This window comes from Electrophorus electricus, chromosome 11 (genome assembly GCF_041902795.1).
Source record: "Electrophorus electricus isolate QZ-2024a chromosome 11, ASM4190279v1, whole genome shotgun sequence".
NCBI lineage: Eukaryota > Metazoa > Chordata > Actinopteri > Gymnotiformes > Gymnotidae > Electrophorus > Electrophorus electricus.
The window spans coordinates 28,995,510-29,018,319 of record NC_137507.1 but is presented as its reverse complement, the minus strand read 5'-3'; the positions used below and the strand labels follow the sequence as shown (position 1 = coordinate 29,018,319).

The 22,810-nt window shown below is 45.9% G+C and overlaps 1 protein-coding gene across 4 annotated transcripts; it reads left to right on the top strand.

Moving 5' to 3' along the window:
- Positions 1–471: 471 nt before the first annotated feature.
- Positions 472–22,727, top strand: gigyf2 (GRB10 interacting GYF protein 2). Of its 4 annotated transcripts, none has more exons than XM_081722957.1 (29): positions 472–628; positions 3,340–3,395; positions 3,557–3,695; positions 3,889–3,984; positions 4,480–4,588; positions 4,819–4,927; positions 5,635–5,675; positions 5,790–5,822; positions 5,981–6,163; positions 6,409–6,629; positions 7,229–7,373; positions 7,545–7,787; positions 8,082–8,239; positions 9,944–10,097; positions 10,237–10,403; positions 11,996–12,090; positions 12,557–12,667; positions 13,314–13,453; positions 14,435–14,523; positions 14,852–14,953; positions 15,950–16,108; positions 16,271–16,558; positions 16,905–17,021; positions 18,272–18,472; positions 19,086–19,276; positions 19,501–19,649; positions 20,516–20,700; positions 21,703–21,856; positions 22,037–22,727. In XM_081722957.1, exons 2-29 carry the CDS (start codon positions 3,358–3,360, stop codon positions 22,102–22,104), a joined length of 3,885 nt encoding a protein of 1,294 aa, XP_081579083.1. In that variant the 5' UTR covers positions 472–628; positions 3,340–3,357; the 3' UTR covers positions 22,105–22,727. The 4 variants fall into 4 exon arrangements, with proteins under 4 accessions (XP_081579083.1, XP_081579080.1, XP_081579081.1 ...); XM_081722954.1 differs by having other exon boundaries at positions 18,269–18,472; XM_081722955.1 differs by lacking the exon at positions 472–628 and adding an exon at positions 680–1,370 and having other exon boundaries at positions 18,269–18,472.
- Positions 22,728–22,810: the final 83 nt, after the last annotated feature.

Here is a 22,810-nt window from a genome sequence, read left to right as displayed (position 1 = left end):
AGATGATGAGCTGAACCAGTGTTTTGCTCTCATGGTTGGCCTCATAAATATAACCATTCCTGTTTTTTCCAATTGTGTGTAACAGATGTAGAATATGTAAAGAGTGAATATTAGGCTGTATTTAAATAAATGACAGAACACCTGCATGAAAAGAGACTCAGTTTTATTATATATATATATATATATATATATATATATATATATATATATATATATATATATATATATACAGAGAGAGAGAGGGAGATTGGTAGAGAGAGAGGTGTAGAGAGAGGTAGGTAGGTAGGTAGAGAGAGACAGAGAGGTGTAGAGATAGAGAGAGACAGAGAGGTGTAGAGATAGAGAGAGGTAGACAGATGTGTGAGAGAGAGGTAGACAGGGATGTAGAGAGAGAGGTAGAGAGAGAGAGAGGTAGACAGAGAGCGAGGTAGAGAGAGAGGTAGAGAGAGGGGTAGAGAGAGATAGGTAAAATATCCTTATTAAGTGAGAAATTTGGTCGGCGTGCTCAAGAGCATCCGGGCATTTCTTCGGTCCACGCGTTGTCATGTGACACTTGTTCAGCCATCTTGTGGATACGAAAAGAGAGACAACTCGCACACAAACTCAGCGCTGTCAGTTAAAAGTGGAGGTAAGACAGCGAAGTTGCTCTAAATAGGTTTGCGGTAAAATAAAGTGTAGCTAGTAATATGTTAATTCTCAGTGACATAGACCCCCCCAACTCAGGATTGAAATCGTTTCGTCAAGGTGTTGTTACCCGCATGGTTACCAGGCCTTGGAAGCCTCGGTCTCAGTTATGTTAGACTGACGCTCAGGGTGAGGGTGGAGGCGGCGGTGTAGTCGGAGAAGCTGTAGGTTAGCTAGCGATAATAGTGTGGCCATCATCCCAGACTAGGCCGCACGCAGGGGGGCAGGTTCAGGATTAACTCGCGTCAACCCTCCAATAACTACATTAAAGTGAAGAGATTTGCTCGAATCTGTGCCAAATATGGATTTGTTTTTTTAGATGCATATCTTTGATAGAAAAGCGGGTGGCTGGTGGTGTTTAGCGGATGTATTTAAGATTTGTTTGAGATCCAGTTCCATGTTGTATTTACAGGCCAGCTAACCTAGCTAGTGTATCATCCCAGCGAGCTAGATGGCTAACGTACGTTAGCTGACTGGCTATGCTACGTCTGTACAGTTGCCAGAAAGTCACCACAGCACCAACATAAGTTAACACAGCATGATACTCCGACCAGGGCGAGTTGACCCACGTTAATACTCTGACCAGGGCGAGTTGACCCACGTTAATACTCTGACCAGGGCGAGTTGACCCACGTTAATACTCTAATCACCTGGACAGATACCAGATGACCTGGATTTACTACACAGTGAGTTTGTTAGCCTGCTACCTAGTGAATTAGCTGGCTATCTGTCACTTGTTTAATTTGAAATAGTGACCTTAGTGTTTTCCAGGTATGTACCGACGGCAAACTAACTTAGATAGCCTAACTACTATAGCTAGCTGGAGTTGTCCTAAGAAATGAGCGACGCTAGCTAGCTAGCCAGCCAGCTCCAGTTGTATACCTCAGGATATCTGGGCCACTACATTCGCCGCATGCCTTTATTAAACTGTGGCTTGATAGTTTATTAAGTTTAACTGGCAACAAACCTCGCAAAACCCCTGACTGGTAATGGATGTTTATACGCACGTCAGGTATGTTAGCTTTAGCCTTTGGTTAGCTAAGCTACGCCTGATGTTTGTAGGTGTTAGCCGGAGTGCTATGCTAACTGTGTCAGTAACTACTGGCGTGGCCTTCCTGAACAGCTAACTAACTAACATTTGCTGTTAGTGAGTTAATGTTCTCTCAGTGAGTACATTTGAACCACAGTATTCACAATTATGTGAACTGTCTAATTTAAGTCGGTTTGGGCACTTCACTGCCTTGGGTAGTGTTGTCTAGCTACCCGTCTGGTCTGGACCAGTCACATTTGAACACAGCTAGCAGTTACTTTAGCAGCCGAGCTAACCCTGGCTAGCGCACGGACACATCTGCCGTCGTCCTGGGCCTTCTGGCAGACACTAAAAAGTTTTTTTTTTTCCAATCCCAGTTGTCACTCGAAGTATGGCGATTAGCTACTTTAAATTGTATTAACTTGTGTACTTTGACATTGGGGAGTATCTTGGGTGTTATTTACATGAAGTAGTAGGGTCATTTAGCTCTTAGCTGTGGAGCTAACAGCAGTTGAGGTTTATCCAGCACTTTGCACGGTAGCCACTGAGCTTGGACAGGGCACTGGCGTTTGCCTCACAGATCTAACTTTGTCTAAGGTCTCTCTTTAAAATATTAAAGTATGTAGGAGAGTTTATACCTGATCATGTAAAGCCATTATGATGAAACGTTAACTATTGCGTGTTTAAAATCTAGTGAGTGTCGGGCAACATGGTCTATGTGACTTGTAATCAAAATTTAAGAATTACAGAATCCTGCTTTGAGGTAACTGCTGATTTTTGTTTTTTCACTAACAGAGTGCATGAAATTATTTAAATCTGCGTGTAGTAAATTGCTAATATTAGTGTACACTAAGTTTGTCAGACACGTGAAGCTGAGGTATCTCCAGGGTCCTCTGCTGTGCACTCGAACTAACACTGTAATGGCAAGCCTGCAAGGTTCAGTGTGCTTGTCATTATTAGCGTTTTAAGTTCATGAGCAAATGAAGCAGTCTGTGTTCAGTACAGATGTCTGAGAACAACCTTCCTAAATTGGGAGAGTCCTTAAAATAGCCTTGGCTGTGTTAGGATAAGGGAGGCATTGGGATCACTGAAATAGGCCTGTGCTGTCAGCGCTCCTGATGGTTTAAAAATAAAATGACTCAAAAGATTTATTCAAGTCTTAAAATGATGGAGATCTATCCAAGATTATTAGTTTTGATGTATAGGCTAGGTCAGTGTTGACGGAAGCTGGTGAGCCTACAATATTCCAACTTTGTAGTTTAGGAAATTAAAAAAACAATCTTTGTGCATCAGTCTGCATTGTCACATTTTCCAAAATGTGAATTTTGAACACTTTAAAACTGATCAATTAACCAGTTTAGTTCTCTACTCCTGAAGTCATTATACCATTTCAAACACTGAGCATGTGCCCAAAGTTAAGCCCATCAGCTGAACCTTTGTGTCATTGAGGGAGTGAAATATATGAAATGCGTTCAAAATTAAGAGCGGCTGATCTTCGCTAAGATGCATGTTATGCTGAACGTAATGTAGGCTAGACTTAATTGTTTTGACACACACAGAATTATCGCCAAAGGCACAGGGAATCATTGAACCCGTTTTTATGCTGAAAGTGTCCTTTTCTTTAGACTTTCTAGGGGGAAAAAATGGCAGAAACTCAGACACTTAACTTTGGACCAGAATGGTAAGTATTGTTGAAATTCGTTCTTGACGTAGCACGTGTGTGTCTAGACAAGCTGGTTATCGGCTTCCCGTTGTGGAGGGAAATGTTTTTATTGCTCATGTCAGTTCATCCCCCTTCTCTACACATTCTTATTCTCTCTCGTCTTTCTCTCACTTCCCCAGGCTCCGTGCTTTGTCTGGTGGAGGGAGCAGTAGCACTGTGGCCTCTCCTCCACTCTCGCCTGCATTGCCAAAGTATAAACTTGCAGACTATCGCTATGGGAGAGAAGAGATGCTTGCACTTTATGTAAAGGATAACAAGGTAAGATTGCCCCGTGGACCGTATTGGAGCATTCGTTTTGAGTTTCATGAATTGTGGTTAAATCCATGTGTTGTGATGAAGGGAGGGGGGGAAAAAAACCTTGCAAAATTGGGTTTGCTCATCGTTATGGTGGAAGATGTTTCCAGATGTGAGCTGCTTGTTTTTGTTCGTATTCTTATTGCTCCCATTTCAGATTCCAGTAGATCTACATGACAAGGAATTTCTGCCTATTTTACAAGAGGACCCCTTGCCACCTCTGGCTTTAGTCCCGTTTACGGAGGAGGAACAGGTGAGCTCCCTAGACGCAATGCTGCAGATGTGGGCGGACTTGCCTGTAAATGGCCCGTGTGCAATTAGGCTTCCACCTTGGACCTCTTGTCTAGCGGTTTGACCTCCAGACCACGGAGTAGTTGTATTGGAGACGTGCTGTCTTTCTGGCTCCTGCATATATTTCATATAAGACATCCCTGCTATACTCTGCAACACATCCATCACTTATTAGCTCAGATTTCATGTCCCAACTACATTTTTATCGCAAAAGTGAAAAAGGTCAACATTAGACAGTTCAATTCAAATCAATGATTCTTAATCACATGGGCAGACCTCTCGCAAGACGGCAGAGTAATTCATGAGTAGAGGATGTGTAAACACAGGAATTTGCCACATCACTCCTCAGTGTCACATGGCAGTGAGGACCTTGCTTTTGTCCTCTGATTGCCCATGACATCTTGTATCGCTGTGTGTGTGTGTGTGTGTGTGTGTGTGTGTGTGTGTGTTGCCATAGAGAAATTTCTCTATGTCTGTAAATAGCGCGGCAGTGCTCCGTCTCACTGGGCGAGGGGCTGGTGTGGTGGCAGGGACCCCCCGGGGTCGAAGTTCCTCTCGAGGGCGAGGTGAGTATTCCACCTTGTATGACCGATTTAAAAATATTTATTTGCTTACAGGAAGCAGTGCATTGTCAGCAAAAAACAATGTGTTGCATAACCTTTTTCGAGTATTGTCACACATCCTTTATTTTCTGTTCTCAGGGTGGTCGTATGTGTTTCCTGTGTGCGTATGACAGCCGTTGTGCACACGCCCTGTTGTTTTTCTGACTGTGTTCGCATGTTTGTTGTGGATTCAGGTAGGGGTCGGGGAGAAGGAGGGTTTTACCAAAGAAGTTTTGATGACGTGGAGGGTGGTTTTGGCCGTGGCGGAAGAGAGATGCATCGCTCTCAGAGCTGGGAGGAGAGGTATTCGTTCACTTCATCCAGATCCCAAGAAATTATACTAATTCCACAAATTATGATGGCCAATCTAAGTCAGATCTGATGATGCATCACCAAGTCCCTACTATTAATGAAGCTGTGATCACCAGAATTCACAAAGCGAAGCTTGATCTAGGGTTTGGTTGATGGGAGATGTATAGATTGTCTTTTGAATTGAGGAACATTTGCAGAGAAAAGACACCTGAAAAATGAGATGTGGAAGATTTTGCAATGATTGTTGGATTATTGTCAGGTTCTCTAGCAGTCTGGTTCCTGAGTTGAGACGGATCTAATTTAGTCATCAGTATTAAAGATGTTAAGTGACTTTACGGTTTTCACAAACTTCTGCTCCACCTGGACTTCTTGAAAGGATCTCCCTTCAAAGACATGCGTTTTTAGTACTTAGTTCTACTCCATCTTGCTGAGTGCAGATACAATCATTTTCCTGATTGTGTAATTCATCTGGACTGTACAGATTTCTAGCTACCAGATACAGTGACCTGAGACATTTCCTTCTGTCATGGCAGCTGTCAGTGACGACTACAAGGATGCAAAGACAGTTTAGCCAAAGTGATGTTTGATTAAATCTCTTAGCACCTTTAAGGTCACGATATCCTGATTTGTGGTCTCTCTCTTTTTTTTAAATTTCTTTTTCTTTTTTTAACTTGGGCTCCCGCCCCCCTTCTATCCAGGGGAGATAGAAGGTTTGAAAAGCCAAGTCGAAAAGATCCAGGTCAGTATGGGCCTTTTTTTTTTTTTAAATCTTTTGCCCTAGTACCTATTATAAAATTGGCATAGTGACTTGTGTATGTCAGAGTTGATCATTTTTAAACTCTCACCCTCTTAGATGGAGCAACAGCACATTTTCAGCTCAATCACAGTAAGTCTTTCAAACACCACCACTGCAGTATGTTTTGTCTTTTTTTAACCCTAGATGTTTGTGTGCGCATCTAATATAAATAGAAATATCTTGTTTGTACCCCCCTCTCCTCTAATGCCTCTCTTTCCGCACTCCTGCCCCCTGCTCTCTCCGCGCAGTACGGGCTAACTATGAGGACAGCGGTCCGGGGGGGCTGGTGCGGAAGCACGACTTTACACGCGCCGAGAGTGAGAACTGGCGCGTGTCCCGCGAAGAGCAGAACGGTGAGGATGAGGAAGGTGGAGGCTGGCGGCTGGCGGGGTCCCGACGAGAGAACGAGCGATGGTGCCCCCCGAGTCCAGGTGTGAACCCCAGTGTTGCTCCTGTAGGGGAAGCCCCTCCAGCCCACTATACTGCTGCTCCCCAATCATTTAGTTGCATTCAGATGATTTATATTCTGCCAATCTGTGTTGTCAAACGTTATATTGCTTGTGTCCTCCATTTTTGGAAGTTGACGTTTGGATCATGTTTACCCGCAGACGTTTTTGAACCAACTTGAGTCCAGATTCTTGCCATATCTTACTGGTCTGTCCCTGCCTCTGTCCAGATGGGCCGCGGTCAGCCGGGTGGCGGGACCACCCAGAGCAACGGCGCCGGTTCCCGTTCGACTCGCGGGGGGAGGAGGAGCGAGGTGGGGGCTTCCGCCGGCCCCGATCAGGCAGCGGCAGCGTGGAGGACGAGCGGGACAGCCTTCCGGAATGGTGCCTGGAGGACGCGGAGGAGGAGACCGGAACGTTCGACTCCTCTGGAGCCTTCTTGTCCCTCAAGGTGAGCTGACCACAGGCCCTTTGGCTCCTGTGACCGATGACCTTTTGGAGCAGTTCATTGCAGTTTTGTGGCAGGCTCTGTGGCTAAGTGGGTTTCCTTTTAAACATCGTCTGATGTCATTGCCCAACATTTCCGAATCAAAGTTGAAGTTCTATTAAACTTCATCAAATCATCATTATTTAAATCATCTAAATGTATTTGAAGTCACTTTGGAAGTCACTGAAAATGTGTACCTTTTGTGTGCAAATATTTCACATCACATGTTGATTGTTTAATCTTGTTTGCATGGTTCTTGTGAAAGACTAATACCACAAACTTCTCTTTTACTGTACAGTGATCCGTTCTGTTAATTTCTGTAGCGTTATAATGCCATGTGATGGGCATGTCGTCTGACAAATGTCACAATGCAGTAAAGTGGTTGATGTAATGTGACTCATGTATTGATGTAATCTGATGGCCCATAATGTGTAATCCATGTGTTCACGGTGCTAAAGGTTTCACTAATAGCCTTCTAAGTTTTACCCTTCACTGTTTGATCAGATCAGCTGCTTCTGTAGACAGCCTGCATTTTAATTAAATAAATTTAACAAACCAATCAGAAAGCTCCGAAGGAGCCGATTCTGGAGGAGGTGGAGCTAGAGTTCCGTCCACTGGAAGAGTGCGAGGAAAGCTTGGAGAAAGATGGCAGCGAATCAGAGAACACCAAAGAGCCAGATGGCAAAGCCCCACCCACCAGGCCCCAAGGTAGGGGGCGAGGTTGAGCCTGCTGATTTCTGCTGATTTAATGTTAGAATGTTACATTTGCAAATGTTCTGAAGACTTGTTAAATATAAAATGATCACGTATAATCAAATACCCTGAAAGATCGCCTTAGTCACCAGTGTTGTCGGTGGACCTGCGCTTGGTTGCCTACAGACGGGGCGAAGTCAGAAGAGCCCTCTCCTCCTGCCGTTCAGCTGCCAGCATCCATCCCTGCTCAGGAGCCTGCCATGGCCCTTCCCCACCCCTCCAGCCAGCCGGAGCGACCGGAAGATCCGGAGAGGGTGGCAGTCCCCGAGATCAGGAGCACGGCAGCTCCACTTCCCACCCCCTTATCCAGCTGCGTCGTGGAGACCATTTCAGTGCCACACGCCACTACCACACTCGGTGCATGCACAGGTGAACACTCATAGCTTTAACCCAGCGATCGATAGTGCCACACACATTCACACAAGTACCTTTTTTTTTGTTGCTTAGCAACTCATTGTATTTGGAATGTTGGTATGGTGAAATCAGATATGTCGGCATGGTTGGAAAACCTTTTCAACCAATCAGATTTTGTGGTTGTAAGTAAATGTTGTGTAACAATTGCTCGCTCATTGTAGTCCTGTATGAGTCCAAGATTTAAGAGATTTATGTTAACTTGCAGCGCACACTACAGGAGTAAGTTGATTCTTTTTCCGAACGTTCCAGATCTTCCAGCCCCCTCTGCTGTGCCGTTACCGTCCCGGACGGTAGCGCCCACGGCGCTGCCTCCTGCTGGCCATACGTCTGCCCTCTCCTTCTCCGAGAACGTCGCTGTCATGCCTGCCGACACGGATGAGGACGAGGGGCTCAAGCACTTTGAGCAGGTGGGGGCGGTGGGAGTACTTTTGTGGCCGATTTGCTTTCTGGAGAAATTGCCCCAGATGCGCAGACTGAAAGCCAAAGTAGGGCAGCCTTATTGTGGGTTATTAATTATCGCTGCAATAGTTGAGGTAGTGTTGCAGAGCTAATTTATCAGGGGTCACCTATATGCGAATTAACTTAAAAAATTTTAACGTGCTGTTTGCATCCAGTCAAATCTCGGACATTCCAGACGAGTGCTCCGTGGGTGTGTTGACATGCCACAGCATTTACATAAGCAAATTAAAGTGATGGTTTGTGAAAAGCAGATTGAGCTTTTACCAACTCGGATCTTTGCTTCACTATTGCGTTTTAAATATACTGCAAATGCAGTGTAGCAGTATAACCATGATATGGTGTTTTCCCCCATGCTGTGCAGTTCTTGTCTGAGGTCCAGTTATTGTGCTTGTGGTGTATGCTGAAAGTTGATTTCTGTGATTTCATTGTGCTTTGAAACAAACTTTTATACTATTTGTTTTGCTGTTTCATACAGAGTAATCATATTCAGTTCCCAAATCCTTGTACATCTCAGACCACATTGCATGACAGGATCAGCAAAACTAGAGTGACAGCTAGACACACTTCCTCAAGTGTGTCTGTGTTGATGTAGATTTGAATTTATTAGTTTCTTTTCATTTAGAGTTTCTTTCCAACAAGTTTAGCATGGCTAAACCAAATCCATCACAGTGATTTTAGCCCCGATTCTCAGTCTGGCCCTAGTCTGCAGACTATGGAGGGAAACGTGTTTTACAGCAGACAATACACCAAACATGTTTGGTTTTGGGTTTTTTCCTAACCCGTCTCTTAGTGTAAACTAGTAGTGTGTCCTGGTCAGTGACTCAAATTGCACCGTCCCATCAATATCCAGTGAAAACTGAGCACGAGAATTAAACACAGGAAGTAGATAAACAGCCGTGTTCACACGTGCAGTGGAGCGCTACATTGGAGGCCCAGTTAAGAGTTGTCGGAGGAGCATGAATGCATTTACAGTGTCTAATACTGACCATGTGTAGATCAGATGACCACAACCGCTGTAGGTGTGCTACACTGGAACTAAAAGATCAGTGATCACCCTCCTCGCACATTATTGCGGAATTTGTCTACTGTTTCAATTCGTCATCAAGCTGGTTTTTTTTGAATGCCTTCAGACGATAAGAGTTGGTCGTTTCTGGTGGCGAGGCCTTTTAATGCTCAGATGCTGCATTAATGACACGTCTGTGTCGCTAGTCGTTGCTATAGCTGCAATGAAGTTGTAATGAGGAACTGATCTGTGCCCTTGTAATTTTAGAATTTTAGATTTGTAAGCTATGATTGGAAGAGAGAAATTAAAGATTACGATGACCGCAATGATTTATATTTTGTTAGATATAATGGTAACATCGGAGGAGTGGTTGTTCTACCTGCACAAATGGTAGTGTTTCCTACGAATTATTTTCCAAAATTTAGTCTGCATAGAACCTGTTGGTGTGCTTCTCAAACACATCCTGTCTTGTAGTATGACCAAGCTTCAAGGTGTTTACATACTTTGCTTGGGGCGTTTCCCTGGCGTTGAAATTGGGCACATGCGAGCACACGTTTTTCTTGTTTTCCTTACTTGGTGTTTAATGGTGATGGAAGTCATTGTCTTTGAGTGATGTTATTTGTGGTGTGGACCCACCCGACTGGAGCAGGAGGCAGAGAAGATGGTGGCCTATCTGCAGGATGGTGCCGTGGACGACGACCGTCTGGCAACCAAGAACGCAGAGCGGCCCAGCGCCACGGGTCTGCCGCTGAGTGTGGAGGGCCTCAAATGGTACTACAAGGACCCACAGGGAGAGATTCAGGGTGAGCTCGAGCAAAAGCCGACTCCAAAACGGGAGTTGTCGCGTGGGCGTAGGCTAGCATAGCTGGGTGTAGCGTTTACTCCCTGCTGTGTCTGGCAAGGCTTTTTTGTGTTGATTCGCTGTGTGTGTTTGTGTCGCAGGCCCCTTTAGCAGCCATGAGATGTCTGAGTGGTTCCAGGCGGGGTACTTCCCGATGACCCTGATGGTGAAGAGGGGCTGTGATGAGGGCTTCCACCCCCTGGGGGAGATATTTAAGATGTGGGGAAGAGTCCCCTTTGCCCCTGGCCCTACACCTCCTCCCGTTCTGGTACTAATGAGATTTAAGGCCAATTCTTCCTTAGCTGGTTGGGTTTTTTTTGTAGTTTTTCTGCAGTATGTGGTGTCTGCACAACTCTGCACAGGCAAGGAATTTTATTTTTGTTTTTTTTGTTTGTTTGCTGTCAACATTGTCTTTTAGAGTCAGGATATGCAAAGAACTTCAGTTAAATGTTTGTGGATGAGGTTATACGGGTCTGAGAGATGCAGCAGAAGCAAGCTGTTCTTCCATTGACTTAAAAGCGCACACCGCAGCATTTAAAAGTAGCTGAGCTGGAAAATGAGTCACCTTTTAGAGAAATCACTCCATCCAAGACTGAGCCTGAGCACACAGGACACGTCAAGCAGGGCAGACAATCTGAAAGCTGTTTTCTCCATAACCAGCTTATGAAACATTTTCAAGGCTAGCACCTTCAACCCTGTCAGTGAACTGATCTCAGATAGCAACTATGTTGTTTTGTCAGCGCATGTGATGACCGCTTTTGCATAGGGTTGTGTATCTGCAACAGTGTATGAGACTAGGCTCAGAGCTCCTCACCCACCATCACCTGTAGCTCATCTGGTTGCACAGGTAGATCATGGTGAAAGGGTCATGGGGTCACTTCCCAGTGAGCACATGTGCTGTCATACTGATGTAGGTGTTTTACTCGATGGTAACTGACAGATGCTGAAATTGATACCCCCACAGCCCATAGAAGGTATGAGGCAACTGAGATCCTGTTTGTTTCATGAGGGCAATGTGCATCTTGACACATTGGTGGTGTGGTGGTGTAGATGTGTTCATGTGCTGTAGATCACTTCAGCCAGGAACCTTCTGAACATCTTCCTCGTGCCACATCATGGGTCCTGAGATTTTGTAGCGTGACGTCCTTCAGACAGAAAGGCCTCCAGATCTTTGAGCAACCAGAAAATCTGCCTTCAGCCCTTTAGAAAGTCCAGTAAAGGTTCAGATGTTTAGATTTACTGACTGGAAAGAACACGGAGGGCTGCGTGCACGCGTGTCCCCGAAATGATTCCTGCCTAAGAGGCACTTGTGCTGTGAAACGTGGAGTCATGTTTTCATCATAAGAGCAGAGTGCAGAACAACCTGCTGCCTGCCATAAGTCTCAGCAAGGCTTCCTTCACCGTCCTCAGTAGTACCTGCACACGCATATCAGCGCGTGCACCTTTTGTGGAGTCGTGGGTCCTGGGTGGACATCGGGTGCCGGCTTTGTGAAGCAGGGACTGTGCCGGGCTTTCTGAGACCGGCTCGCGGAGGTGCTGGGTGATTTCTTCATTGGTGTTGGAGGCTGCAGGTCTGTGTTTTCTCTAGCAGATGCCTTCATATCCAGTTACTCAGGTTGGATTGGCCAAATCTCCTCATTGCTGGCACAGTGTTTGGAGCTGGTCTCCTAAATGTTTGGTTTTTGTTTTCGTGGTCAGTGCATTTGTAGTTCAGACACACTGTTAATCTTATCAAAGTCCTAAACATGAAACCACTTTATAATTGACAGTGTTGATTGCCATCTGGACTTATTTGACATTTACTTAAGAGTCCTTTTCCATTGTATTATGTTGTGACATTTATATGGCGTGTGTGTGTAGGGAGATGCGGATCAGGAGAGAATGAAGAGGCAACAGGAGCTCAATGCTCTGAGTATGTATCAACTTCAGCAACTGCAGTATCAGTACATGCTCAGGTAAGATGTGCATAATTTCTTACACACCCCCACACACACACACCTCTCCATGTTCCATTGGAGTTGCACTTTCAAAGTTGCTCAATTAATACTTCAAATGAGCGTGAGCAGCACGTGACTGATGAATCAGACTCTGGAACATTCCAGCCACTCCTGCACCAAAAACCACACTTCTGAAAGAACATGAACTCAGTTTATCAGATTTGTCTTTGATAAATTTAATACATTCACTTATCAAACAGGAGTAGATGAACTTGCAGTCTCATGCGTTTGTTTGAGAGATGTTTATCTTGTTCAACAAATGCCATTATCACTCTCTGCAAGATCTAGTAAATGACTAATTTGACCATAAAAAAAAGATATGTAATGAAACATCAAATGAACAATTCCCACTTCTAAAAAACATTTTTTGAAAAACAAAACCTGAAGCATATCCCTCTCTGGATTTGTGCGCGTGTGATTACAGGCACCAACAATATGCTCAGGCATTGGCTCAGCAGAAGGCGGTGCTCAATCCAGCCCCTCCCCCGACACAACAGCACCTGAACCTGCTGCTTCACCAGGCCCTCAAGCTCAGGTGCGCCAGGTGTCTTCTCCCTGCCCTCAGCAAGCATACAGCGGACGCGAAAACATTCACACCATTCACAAAAACGTACCCCACATTGCTGCCCTGCACGGTGTCATGGCCTCCCACCTATGAGCAGCTCTATCAGTCCTTCGTCAGCTGGAGGAGGTGTGTTGTAGCTGGGAGAACTGGCAGCTGTGTGGGGCGGTCACAGGACTGGTGCCCCACCCACCCAGCTAAAGTTCGTTTTTCTGTGGTCGGCCTCTGAAACTCGTGTTTAGCTGCTAAGTTGAAGGTTCTAAGACAAGTTTATTTATATAGTACTTTTCATACACAAGGCAATTTAAGGTGATTTACAGACACTTGATTTAAATAGAAAATGTCTTCAATAGAAAAATTTAAATATATAAAATACAAGTAAAGGCAATGAAGGCTAGAGCAGTGCAGTACTGTCCCTAAGGATGCAGCTGGACCAGATGTGTAGGTCTTCAGTCTCAATTTATAAGCCTCTAATGTTATGCAAGTTCATTTCAGCTAAGAGCAGAACACCAGCTCCCATGAGGTTTACCTTGGCCATGCTTAACTGTTCTTTCTAGTCATGTTACATTTTTAGGTTTTTGTTTTTAGTAACCAACCACTTTTTTTTTTGTGCACTTAGATCTCCAGAGCAGCAACCGAGCTTGCTGCCACCGGTGACACATTCACTGTCGGTTCCAGATTCTGGTTCTGTTTGGGATATGCAGAACCCATCCAGCCAACCAGCCTGTCCTTCCAGCATTCAGCCAGCGACTTCTGAGAGTATGTCAGCATTTAGAAACCTTTCTACACACACACACACACACACACACACACACACACACACACAGCCTAGGACGTCAACTTTATCAAAGAACGGGGGAAAGAAACCCTCACATTCTCTCTTTTTTAAGTGTAAGAACAAAAGGGGCAAAAAAAAATTAAATTAATGTTCTTCTGTAAAAAGTGAAATGTCTCTCACGTGTTGGAGTAAAGTAGGTGTTACTGGTTCTCAGCATTGATGTGCTGTATGATGAAATGGCTGCGCTGTTCTCAGGTAGCGCTGGTAGAAAGATTTTCAAGCATTCAGATGGTGTGGCTGTAACTAACTTGTCTAGAAGGTCAGATGCATCATTTATGTTTATAGGAGGCTTCCACATTGAAAGTTGATTGGCAAAATGTTCACACGTTATCTCAAAAGTTTTTCAGATTTCTCATGTCGCCTGTGACTTGGCATAAATATATTGTCATTTCCTCCTGGTGTTTTAATCGGTGCCATCAGCAGAGCAGCGATGCTGTTTGCCAGACAGGTGATGTAGGTGACCTCTTCAAAGACTCAAAGAGCAAGATTTCTGAGCCGATATGCCGTTACCATGGCAGCATGTGCACTGGAGTCCTACGGTAGTCAAGCTCTGGTCTAACACCTGCCTTTTCGTCTAACGCAGGAAACCCAACTGCTACGTTTTCTTAATTCAGAATGTACCGGTGCACCATTAGCTAAAAGCCCTACCCACACACATCCTTACACTTTCTGTTAACAGTCCGAATAGAGACACTAATGTTGCGATCGTGGATGATTGTGCTATTTCTGTGAACTGAACCAGTGAGAGGGGTCACAGTGGGACATGGCTAGCGTGCCATCTCGCTCGAGAGACTGCAGGCTAGTTCTAGAAATGACCAGGCAGGAAGGCTGAAGGTTGTTACTGCAGTTAGTGTGTGTGTGTGAGAGCATGTAACTGGAACGTTCACTTTTCTGCCCCTCAGAGTGGGAGGGTGCCAGTGTATGGGACCTGCCCATCGACACCGTGGGCTCCATCGAACAGATTCAGCTGGAGAAGGCCAAGGCTGAAAAGGTGCGCCAAGATTTTCTGCTTCGCCACACACGCCAGGTCATAGCATTCATTGGTTAAGAAAAACTGAGAGATCCTTATTTTTTTAATCAGTTAGTCCCAGCTCGAGATTAAGACTAAACCAAATTGTTTCGGTGGTGATTTACTGTTGAAGCTTCAGTTTTGCCAAAGATGAGTAGAATCAAGGAATCGGGTTTTAAATAACACCAGAACCCTTGAGCCCAGAGAACGGATCCAACGCCATCTTTGTTGTTGACACTTGGGGTTGGGTTGTGCTCTGGCTTCTTATTGGTCAGCTCTGCTTTCATTTGCATGTCTCCTCCTCCCTAAGATGGAGTTGGAGCGCAGGCAGGCGGAGCTTCGGGCGCAGAGGGAGGAGGAGGAAGAAGATCGCAAACGCCTGGAAGAGGAAGAGTTGGCCCGGCGGAAACAGGTGAGCGCTGCACGTGGGAGGGGCTTATCGCAGACCGCTGTCCTCGCGTCGTACCGTGCCAGCCGCGCCTGCACGGTGTCGGTTAAGTGTGCTCAGTGGGGGACGGAAGAGGTGTTGGAAATCAATGTGAACACGAATGTTCTTGTTGGAAGTAGAAATCTAGTGTGGTACCGTTTATGTCGGCGTGCCGGTGTGTGGCTTGTGATAACTAACTGCTCTAAAAACGCTATGATGAACTGCCTCCAGATTTCTACCCACAGACACTTCCTGACCTCTGTTCAGTTGTTAAATGCTAAACAGATGAAAAAAAAAAAAAAAAAAGAATCTCTCAACTGCCTTGCGTGCCATGACGCATTTAACTGAATGATATGAGAGAGAAAGTGAGAGAGAAATCTGGCCTGAGGCTCTCGCTTTCTGATCGGCCTGATCCAATTCCGGCTCCTGCCGATTGTGATCTGCGCCTTCCTTAGAGAACATGCTTGCACCATCTACTGGCCATTGCTTAGCAGAGGCAGCGGCAGCAGTGCAGGTGTGGGACATGAGCTGCTCATGGTTTCGCTTGTTGCCCCCAGTCCACTTACCCCCCTGGGGAGTCCAGTCCAGGACTTGGTTCTGATCCAGCCCTTTGAACGTCTGAGCCAGGTAACGTCAAAGTCTGCAGGGCTGTCCCGTTACCTGCCGCAGCTGAGCTTAACTGGTACAGAGGAAAGACTTGGACTCGTTGGCTCTCCCCAGGGACTGGACTGGGACCCTGTGCCGTAGTCCAACACGCTGGGTTCAGCTCGTCCAGTCAACAATCCCTTCACGATCTGGAGTGAGAGAAAACAGGCAGAGCGCTTCCACAGTGTGAACTAACGTTAGAAACCTCTACTGCTTCTACGAGGGTCACATGTGCGGGTGTTTTGTCTTTCTCCTTAGCTTTTAAGTGGCAGCAGTAGCGCTAGGCATATCTCCACCCTGGTTTCCGTGACCCGTGTGTGTGTGTGCACGCTTTAGGAGGAAGCACTAAGGAGACAACAGGAGCAGGAAGAGTCTCAGCGACGACAGAAGCAGGAAGAGGAGCGCTTGGCTCAGGAAGAAGCGCTGCGTAGGCTCGAGGAAAAGAGGGAGGAGGAGGAGCAGAGGAGGAAAAGAGAAGAGCTTCTCCGCAAACAAGTGCGGAACTGTTTGTGTATTCTTTTATTATTTGTTTATTTGTTTACACCCTTATGCCGTGTAAGAGAAGCCCCTTCTGATAGTGCAGGTGTGACTCCAGATGGGCCATACGATACGTCACGCGGATGAATTTTTTATTTCTTTTTTGTGTGCGTTTTGCAGGAAGAGGAGCGGCGGAAACAGGAGGAACTTGAAGCACAGAGGAAGCGAGAAGAGGAGAGGCGTTTGGAGGAGGAGGCAGCGGCGTTGGCACGACAACAGCAGGAGGAGCAGAAGCGGCGGGAGCAGGAGCTGCGGAAGGAGCAGGAGCTGAAGCGGAGGGAGCAGGAGCAGCGGAGGGAGCAGGAGCAGCGGAGGGAGCAGGAGCTGCAGAGGCAGCGGCAGCAGCAGCAGGAGGCCCTGCGTCGCCTGCAGCAGCTGCAACAGCAGCAACAGCTGGCCCAGATGAAGGTGGGGGGCGGCGTGGGGAGCAGCCTCTCGCTCCTCGCTTTCTTTTCATCTTTAAAACCTTAAAGGGGAGTTTGAGCACCGATGCTCTATTGGACAGGTTCATCTGGTCGATTTTAGACCTTGTAGTTGTCGAACGGAAGGTATGGGAGGAAGTCTAGCGTTGGGTTCACTAGAGCCCGTAAAGAGAATTGTACAAGACCGTGGGTCTAGGAGTTGGTATCCCCAGGGCTGTAGAAAACTGGCATTTGCGCAGATCCTAAACTGACCTGTATGAAACCTTCTTGGCTAAATCTCGGCGGTGTGTGTTGTCAGACTTCAGGATTGGTCCCTTTTGTCCCCCCCACAGCTGCCGTCCTCCTCCAAATGGGGCCAGCAGGCGGCCGCGGCCCTCGGCCAGGCGCAGAGCCCTCTGTCCCTCAGTGAGATACAGAAACTGGAGGAGGAGCGAGAGCAGCGCGAAGAGGTAAGGCTGCCCCGCCCATCTTGGCACGTCCTTCCGTAAAGCCTTCATCAGTCACACAATCCCCCCTAATAAAACATCTGTTCTAGTAGGTTCCTTAAAAGGTTTGTTTAGCTTCTCCCTGATGTCGCGTTTGTTTCGTTGATTGATTAACAAAAAGATTCAGCATGTTTACAGTTGCTGATCTCTGAATTTGCTGTCATTTGCCGTGTTTACCTAAAGGTCAGGTGTGGCACACGCCATTATGACGATCTAACTGCGCACCAGGGATCCGTTAACCAAATCCATGTTTGAATATGCTAGTGTATAAGGTTCTGTTTAAGTTCCTCATATATTTGTGATTTGATTTGCTTGCTAAACCATGCCCACCCATCCTTGTAGAAGAGTGGTAAGACGTGTCTGTGTCCTCACAGCACGGTGCAGAGGTCAGCAGTTCCTCATGGTTAAGTTGCATCGCTCAAACTGCAGTTATAGATTTTAGCGGGGGGGAAAAACATCGTGGTTGGATTAAACATGGGCTGTGATCACGTGTCTGTATGGTCTTGCTTTTTAGACCAGTGAATGTACACGCCACACAGTCTTGCTGAAGCCACACGGCGGTGAAAGTTCATTGCGGATGCACGTGGGCAGCTTCTGCTGTGTGTGTGGCAAAAAGATGTTTGAGTAAAAGCTTTTCATGTTCATTTAGTGCATTGCTTTTGGGGTTTATTTTTGTACTAAATGGATGTTCAGACCTGACACAGCAGACTGCCAGTACTGGCAGTGATGACCTCTCAAACTTGATGGTTGAAGATAGCGTTCACGCCTCTGTGTATGTGTGTGTGTGTGTGTGTGTGTGTGTGTGTGTGTGTGTGTGTGTGTGTGTGTAAAAAAAATAAAAAAATAAATTAAATAAATATATATATATATATATATATATATATATATATATATATATATATATATATATATATATATATATATATATATATATATATATAAAATATAGTGTGTCTATGTATGTTTTCTCATCCTCTATCAGCTTTTGTATATATTGTGAATAAAATGTAAATAAATTCTAACACAACTGTGATGCTGATATTGCAGAAGGCGAGTGTGCGTGCCTGCGTGCACATTTCACAGATGGTGTGAATGTCTTGACTGACACCTACAGAACACTCTGAAAATACTCCCTATTCGATCCCTACTGTACTCCTTTCCTTGAAGTTAACGTGTCTCTCGCTCCCTCTCCTGCGCCCTCTCTGCCTTAGCAGCGGCGTCTACAGCAGGAGCTCCAGAAGCATCAGCACCTACAGCAGCCCCAGGCCAAGGCCTCGGGCTGGGGCAGCGTCGCCCAGCAGCCTGCTGCCACCAAGTCCCTCCTGGAGATCCAGCAAGAGGAAGCTCAGCAGATGAAACAGAGGAAGGAACAGCAGGCAGTGGTCACTCAGCTTAACCGCACACAGACCAGGCCTGTGAGTAATGCTGGTCACTCAGCTTAACCGCACACAGACCAGGCCTGTGAGTAATGCTGGTCACTCAGCTTAACCGCACACAGACCAGGCCTGTGAGTAATGCTGGTCACTCAGCTTAACCGCACACAGACCAGGCCTGTGAGTAGTGCTGGTCACTCAGCTTAACCGCACACAGACCAGGCCTGTGAGTAATGCTGATCACTCAGCTTAACCGCACACAGACCAGGCCTGTGAGTAATGCTGGTCACTCAGCTTAACCGCACACAGACCAGGCCTGTGAGTAATGCTGATCACTCAGCTTAACCGCACACAGACCAGGCCTGTGAGTAATGCTGATCACTCAGCTTAACCGCACACAGACCAGGCCTGTGAGTAATGCTGGTCACTCAGCTTAACCGCACACAGACCAGGCCTGTGAGTAATGCTGGTCACGTTGAGGCCAGCGCATGCCTGCGGCTGCCATCACACCCCTGTTTCCCCTTTCTTTTACACGTACAGGGAGAAAAAAAAATCTGAGGTTAAACGGTTGTATTAAAAATAAGTTGGTTTGGCTGGTTGGGGACAATGGAGCATGTTTTGGGTTAAACTAACAGTTCCCCTTGCCCATACGCAGGCTTTGAGCACCTCGGTATGGGGGTCAGTGAGTAACACCAGTTCACAGTGGAGTTCAGACTGCAGCAGTGTCTGGGGCGACGCTCAGAACTGCAACGTGGGTTTCTGGGATGAGGCAGTGAAGGAGACGGCTCACCCCCCGCCCTCGCGCAAGAGCAGCTCGCAGAAGAACAAGGGGAACGCTAACCTCAGGTAAACTTTCACGTCTGTGTGCTGTAAGGGGCAGCCCTGACCTCTCAGGAAAGCAAGGTGTGAGCTGGACACATGCAGCGATTTTTAAAAAATCTGAAAGTATCGGTGGGTTTGGCAGTGAACAGTTGTAGGAAACCCCCATAAGCCAGTTTCAGTGTAAAAGCACGTGATGGGAGGGGCTTGGGATGCGTGCCTAGTTAAATACAGAGTTGTGTGTTTTGTAGTAACAGCAGCAGCGGCAGGTCCAGTAAGAAAGCGGAGGACGAGGAGAAGCTGTTGAAACTCTTCCAGGGGGCCAGCAAGACTCAGGACGGCTTTATGCAGTGGTGTGAGCAGACACTACACACGCTCAACACTGCCAACAACCTCGACGGTGAGGAAATCGCTCACTTCAAAGCACTCATGAAACCTGGCTCAAGACTTTGTGTACACTTTTTCATGCGTAACACTTAATTATAATGCTAAAATGTATGCGTTAAACAGAACGCAAAAAATGGTTTATTTGGAATTGAAAACTAAGACACTTTTGCTATTGACTAATCTGTTTGAGCATGTGCCAATTTTGTTTTCCTCGAAACCTGCACTCCAACCGTTCGCCCACATCAGCATTATCAATTATCAAACACAAAATCCGTGATCGGAGGGTTTCATGACGTTAGTGCCGACCGCGTCCTTTTAGACTCACTGTTTTGAGAGGGTGTGCAGGTCTGGGATCAGTGGCTTCTTTGTTGCTCTGTGTTCAAAAAAAACAAAAAACATGCAGATCCTGTTCAGACACTGTGATCTGTAACAGCACAGCAGTTTCACCCCAAATGAAAACAGGCCCATATAAACAAAACACTGGGGTCCAAGCAGCCTTGGTGAAAAACAGCATGTTGTTTTAATGGTGGTGTTGTCTCACAAACCTAAATACAGACACCAGTGGGTGTTTTTGCAGAGAGAGGCAGAGAAACGTGTTTCTGCGTACAGAGGGGCTTCATTGGCTGTGCAAGCAGAGTGCTTCTGAAGTTCTAGGTTGTGAATCCAGTTTGCTAGAAATTGCTGTTTTAAATCAATGTATTAATTTTGTGGATTTCTGAAGTTCAAGAGTGTAGACCTGATCTTTGTCCAAAATTGTCTCTCTGGAAATCATCTATACTTCTGTCCGTGCGTGCAAGCGAGTGGCTGCCTGAAGGATCGTCAGATAATTAGTGATGCACCTGTCACTCTTTGATGCGCACTCTCTCAATCGCACTCTAGTTCCGACATTTGCATCGTTCCTGAAGGAGGTGGACTCTCCATACGAGGTACACGATTACGTGCGCGCGTATCTGGGAGACACGCCACAGGCCAAGGACTTCGCCCGCCAGTTCTTGGACCGCCGCACCAAACAGAACGCCAACCAGCAAAAACCACCCCCGAGCCAGCCACAGAAACACCAGCAGGTAGGTGGGGTTGGGAGCCGGAGTCAGGATCGCGCCGACCCACAGTGGGTGGGGTCAGGAAACCTCTGACTGCAGGCTTTAAGGCTCCACAGCTGCACTTGGGCTGAGTTTGCAGCCCACATTCAGCCTGTGCAGAAAGGGTTTGGGGAAGTGTCTGGGTTGAGGGTTGCAGTCACTTCTGTGGTTTCTTTGTGATCTTGCAGCAATCTGTGATAGTTATGGCCTGCCAAGCTAAAAGGCTCAGCAAACAACCCACTTTTAGGAGTTTAATCTATTAGCATTTATTACATAAACACTTTTAAAGAAACTCTCAGAGGAACAAATATGTAAAATGTGATAGTTCTAGAACTACAAATGTCACCATCAGAAAATGCCAGAAGTGTGCATTAAATTTACAATGACATTTTAGTTGACACTTTTATCCATGGTGATAATTCTGACTGAACACATCTTGAGTAATTGAGGGTTAAGGGTTTTGTTCAGGACCCAACAGTGGAAACCTGGCAGTGGTGGAACTTGAACTGGCAACCTTCTGATTACTAGTGCAGTACCTGAACCACTGAGACACCACACACACACACCTTACACACATCCACTTCACCATGCACAACCTTCTGATTATTAGTCCAGTATCTGAACCACTGAGACACCACACACACACACACACCACACCACACCACACACATGTAACACAAACCACACTACACCCAACACACACCCTACACCTCACCATGCACAACCTTCTGATTACTAATCTAGTACCTGCACCACTGAGAGACAACTGCACATCCAGCTGCTAAAAAACTTAACTGAAATGGGAACTTCTATACACCCACTCGCAGTTGATTAGAAAATAAGTCCAAGTTTGTTGTACACTGTGTACTTAACACGAATTACTGTCAGGTCTTACTGATACTTGTGGCCTTACCTGCGAAGACAGGCGGTAACGAGACACAGTGATGCATGTAGAAACGTGCGTGCGTGTGTGTGCGTGTGTGTCAGGACTCTGTGTGGGGAGTGAATCAGACCGTATCTCAGGCAGTTTTTCAGTCCAACCACTCCACCAAGCAGCAGCCGCCACGCTTCGAAACAGTCACCTCTGCTGGCAAGAAGAAGAAGAAGCAGAAGATGGTGAGAGCAGACCCGAGCTTGTTGGGTGAGTGGAGGACACATTTCAGGCAAAGCACACACAACTTGGGGAAACAGTTGAAATCTTGAAATGTACCTTCAGAAATTAAATGGTATTCATTATTATTATTATTATTATTATTATTATTATTATTAACAGCTCTGCACTGGTCCCTTATTCATTCAGCGTGCACTGTTCTGTCTGCAGGTTTTTCAGTCAACGCATCGTCTGAGCGATTAAACATGGGGGAGATCGAGACCGTGGAGGACTTTTGAGACGAGCTGACAACTTCACTCCCCTTGACTATTTCCGTTAACAGCTGCCATGCTCCCCGTTGGGGGTTTTTGCTTTTGTTTATTTTAAAAAATATATATATATATAAATATATAAATATTTCACTCCCCCATAGTCAGTTTTCATATGTCGATTCCAACCGAGAAGAGAAGGTGTGGGAGGAAGCGTCTGTCGTCCATCCTGAATCGTTAACCTCCCCCCAGGCATGTGGAGAGAGAAACCGTGACTGCAGAGTTATCCTGTCATCTCCCGCTTTGGTGTCATCAGACCCCACTTGACCATCACCAGTTATTTTAAATGCGCATTAAAGGAGTAACCCTGCTTGACACAGGAAAAAAAAAAAACTTCATTTACTTTTCTTGGATTATTATTTTTTTTTTATTATTATTATTTATTGAAAATGTTCAGCTTTTTCCCGGCCGGTTTGCTTCTCCTGCCTTTCTCTCTTCACTGCTGTGTTTGGGCAGTGTGACCGTGTAGGACACATCACCACCGCAGTCCTGTTTTAAGGACAAGTTTGAAAGTTCCAAGTAGTTATCCATTTCTTGTAAAATATTAGGCTGTTTAAAGAATAAACTTTCAATTCTGCATCTGTATTATAATATATGGAAATGGTGAATGGAGTCATACTTTTTTATTGCAGAATGGATTAAAAAAACAAAAACAAAAAAAAAAACCCACAATAAA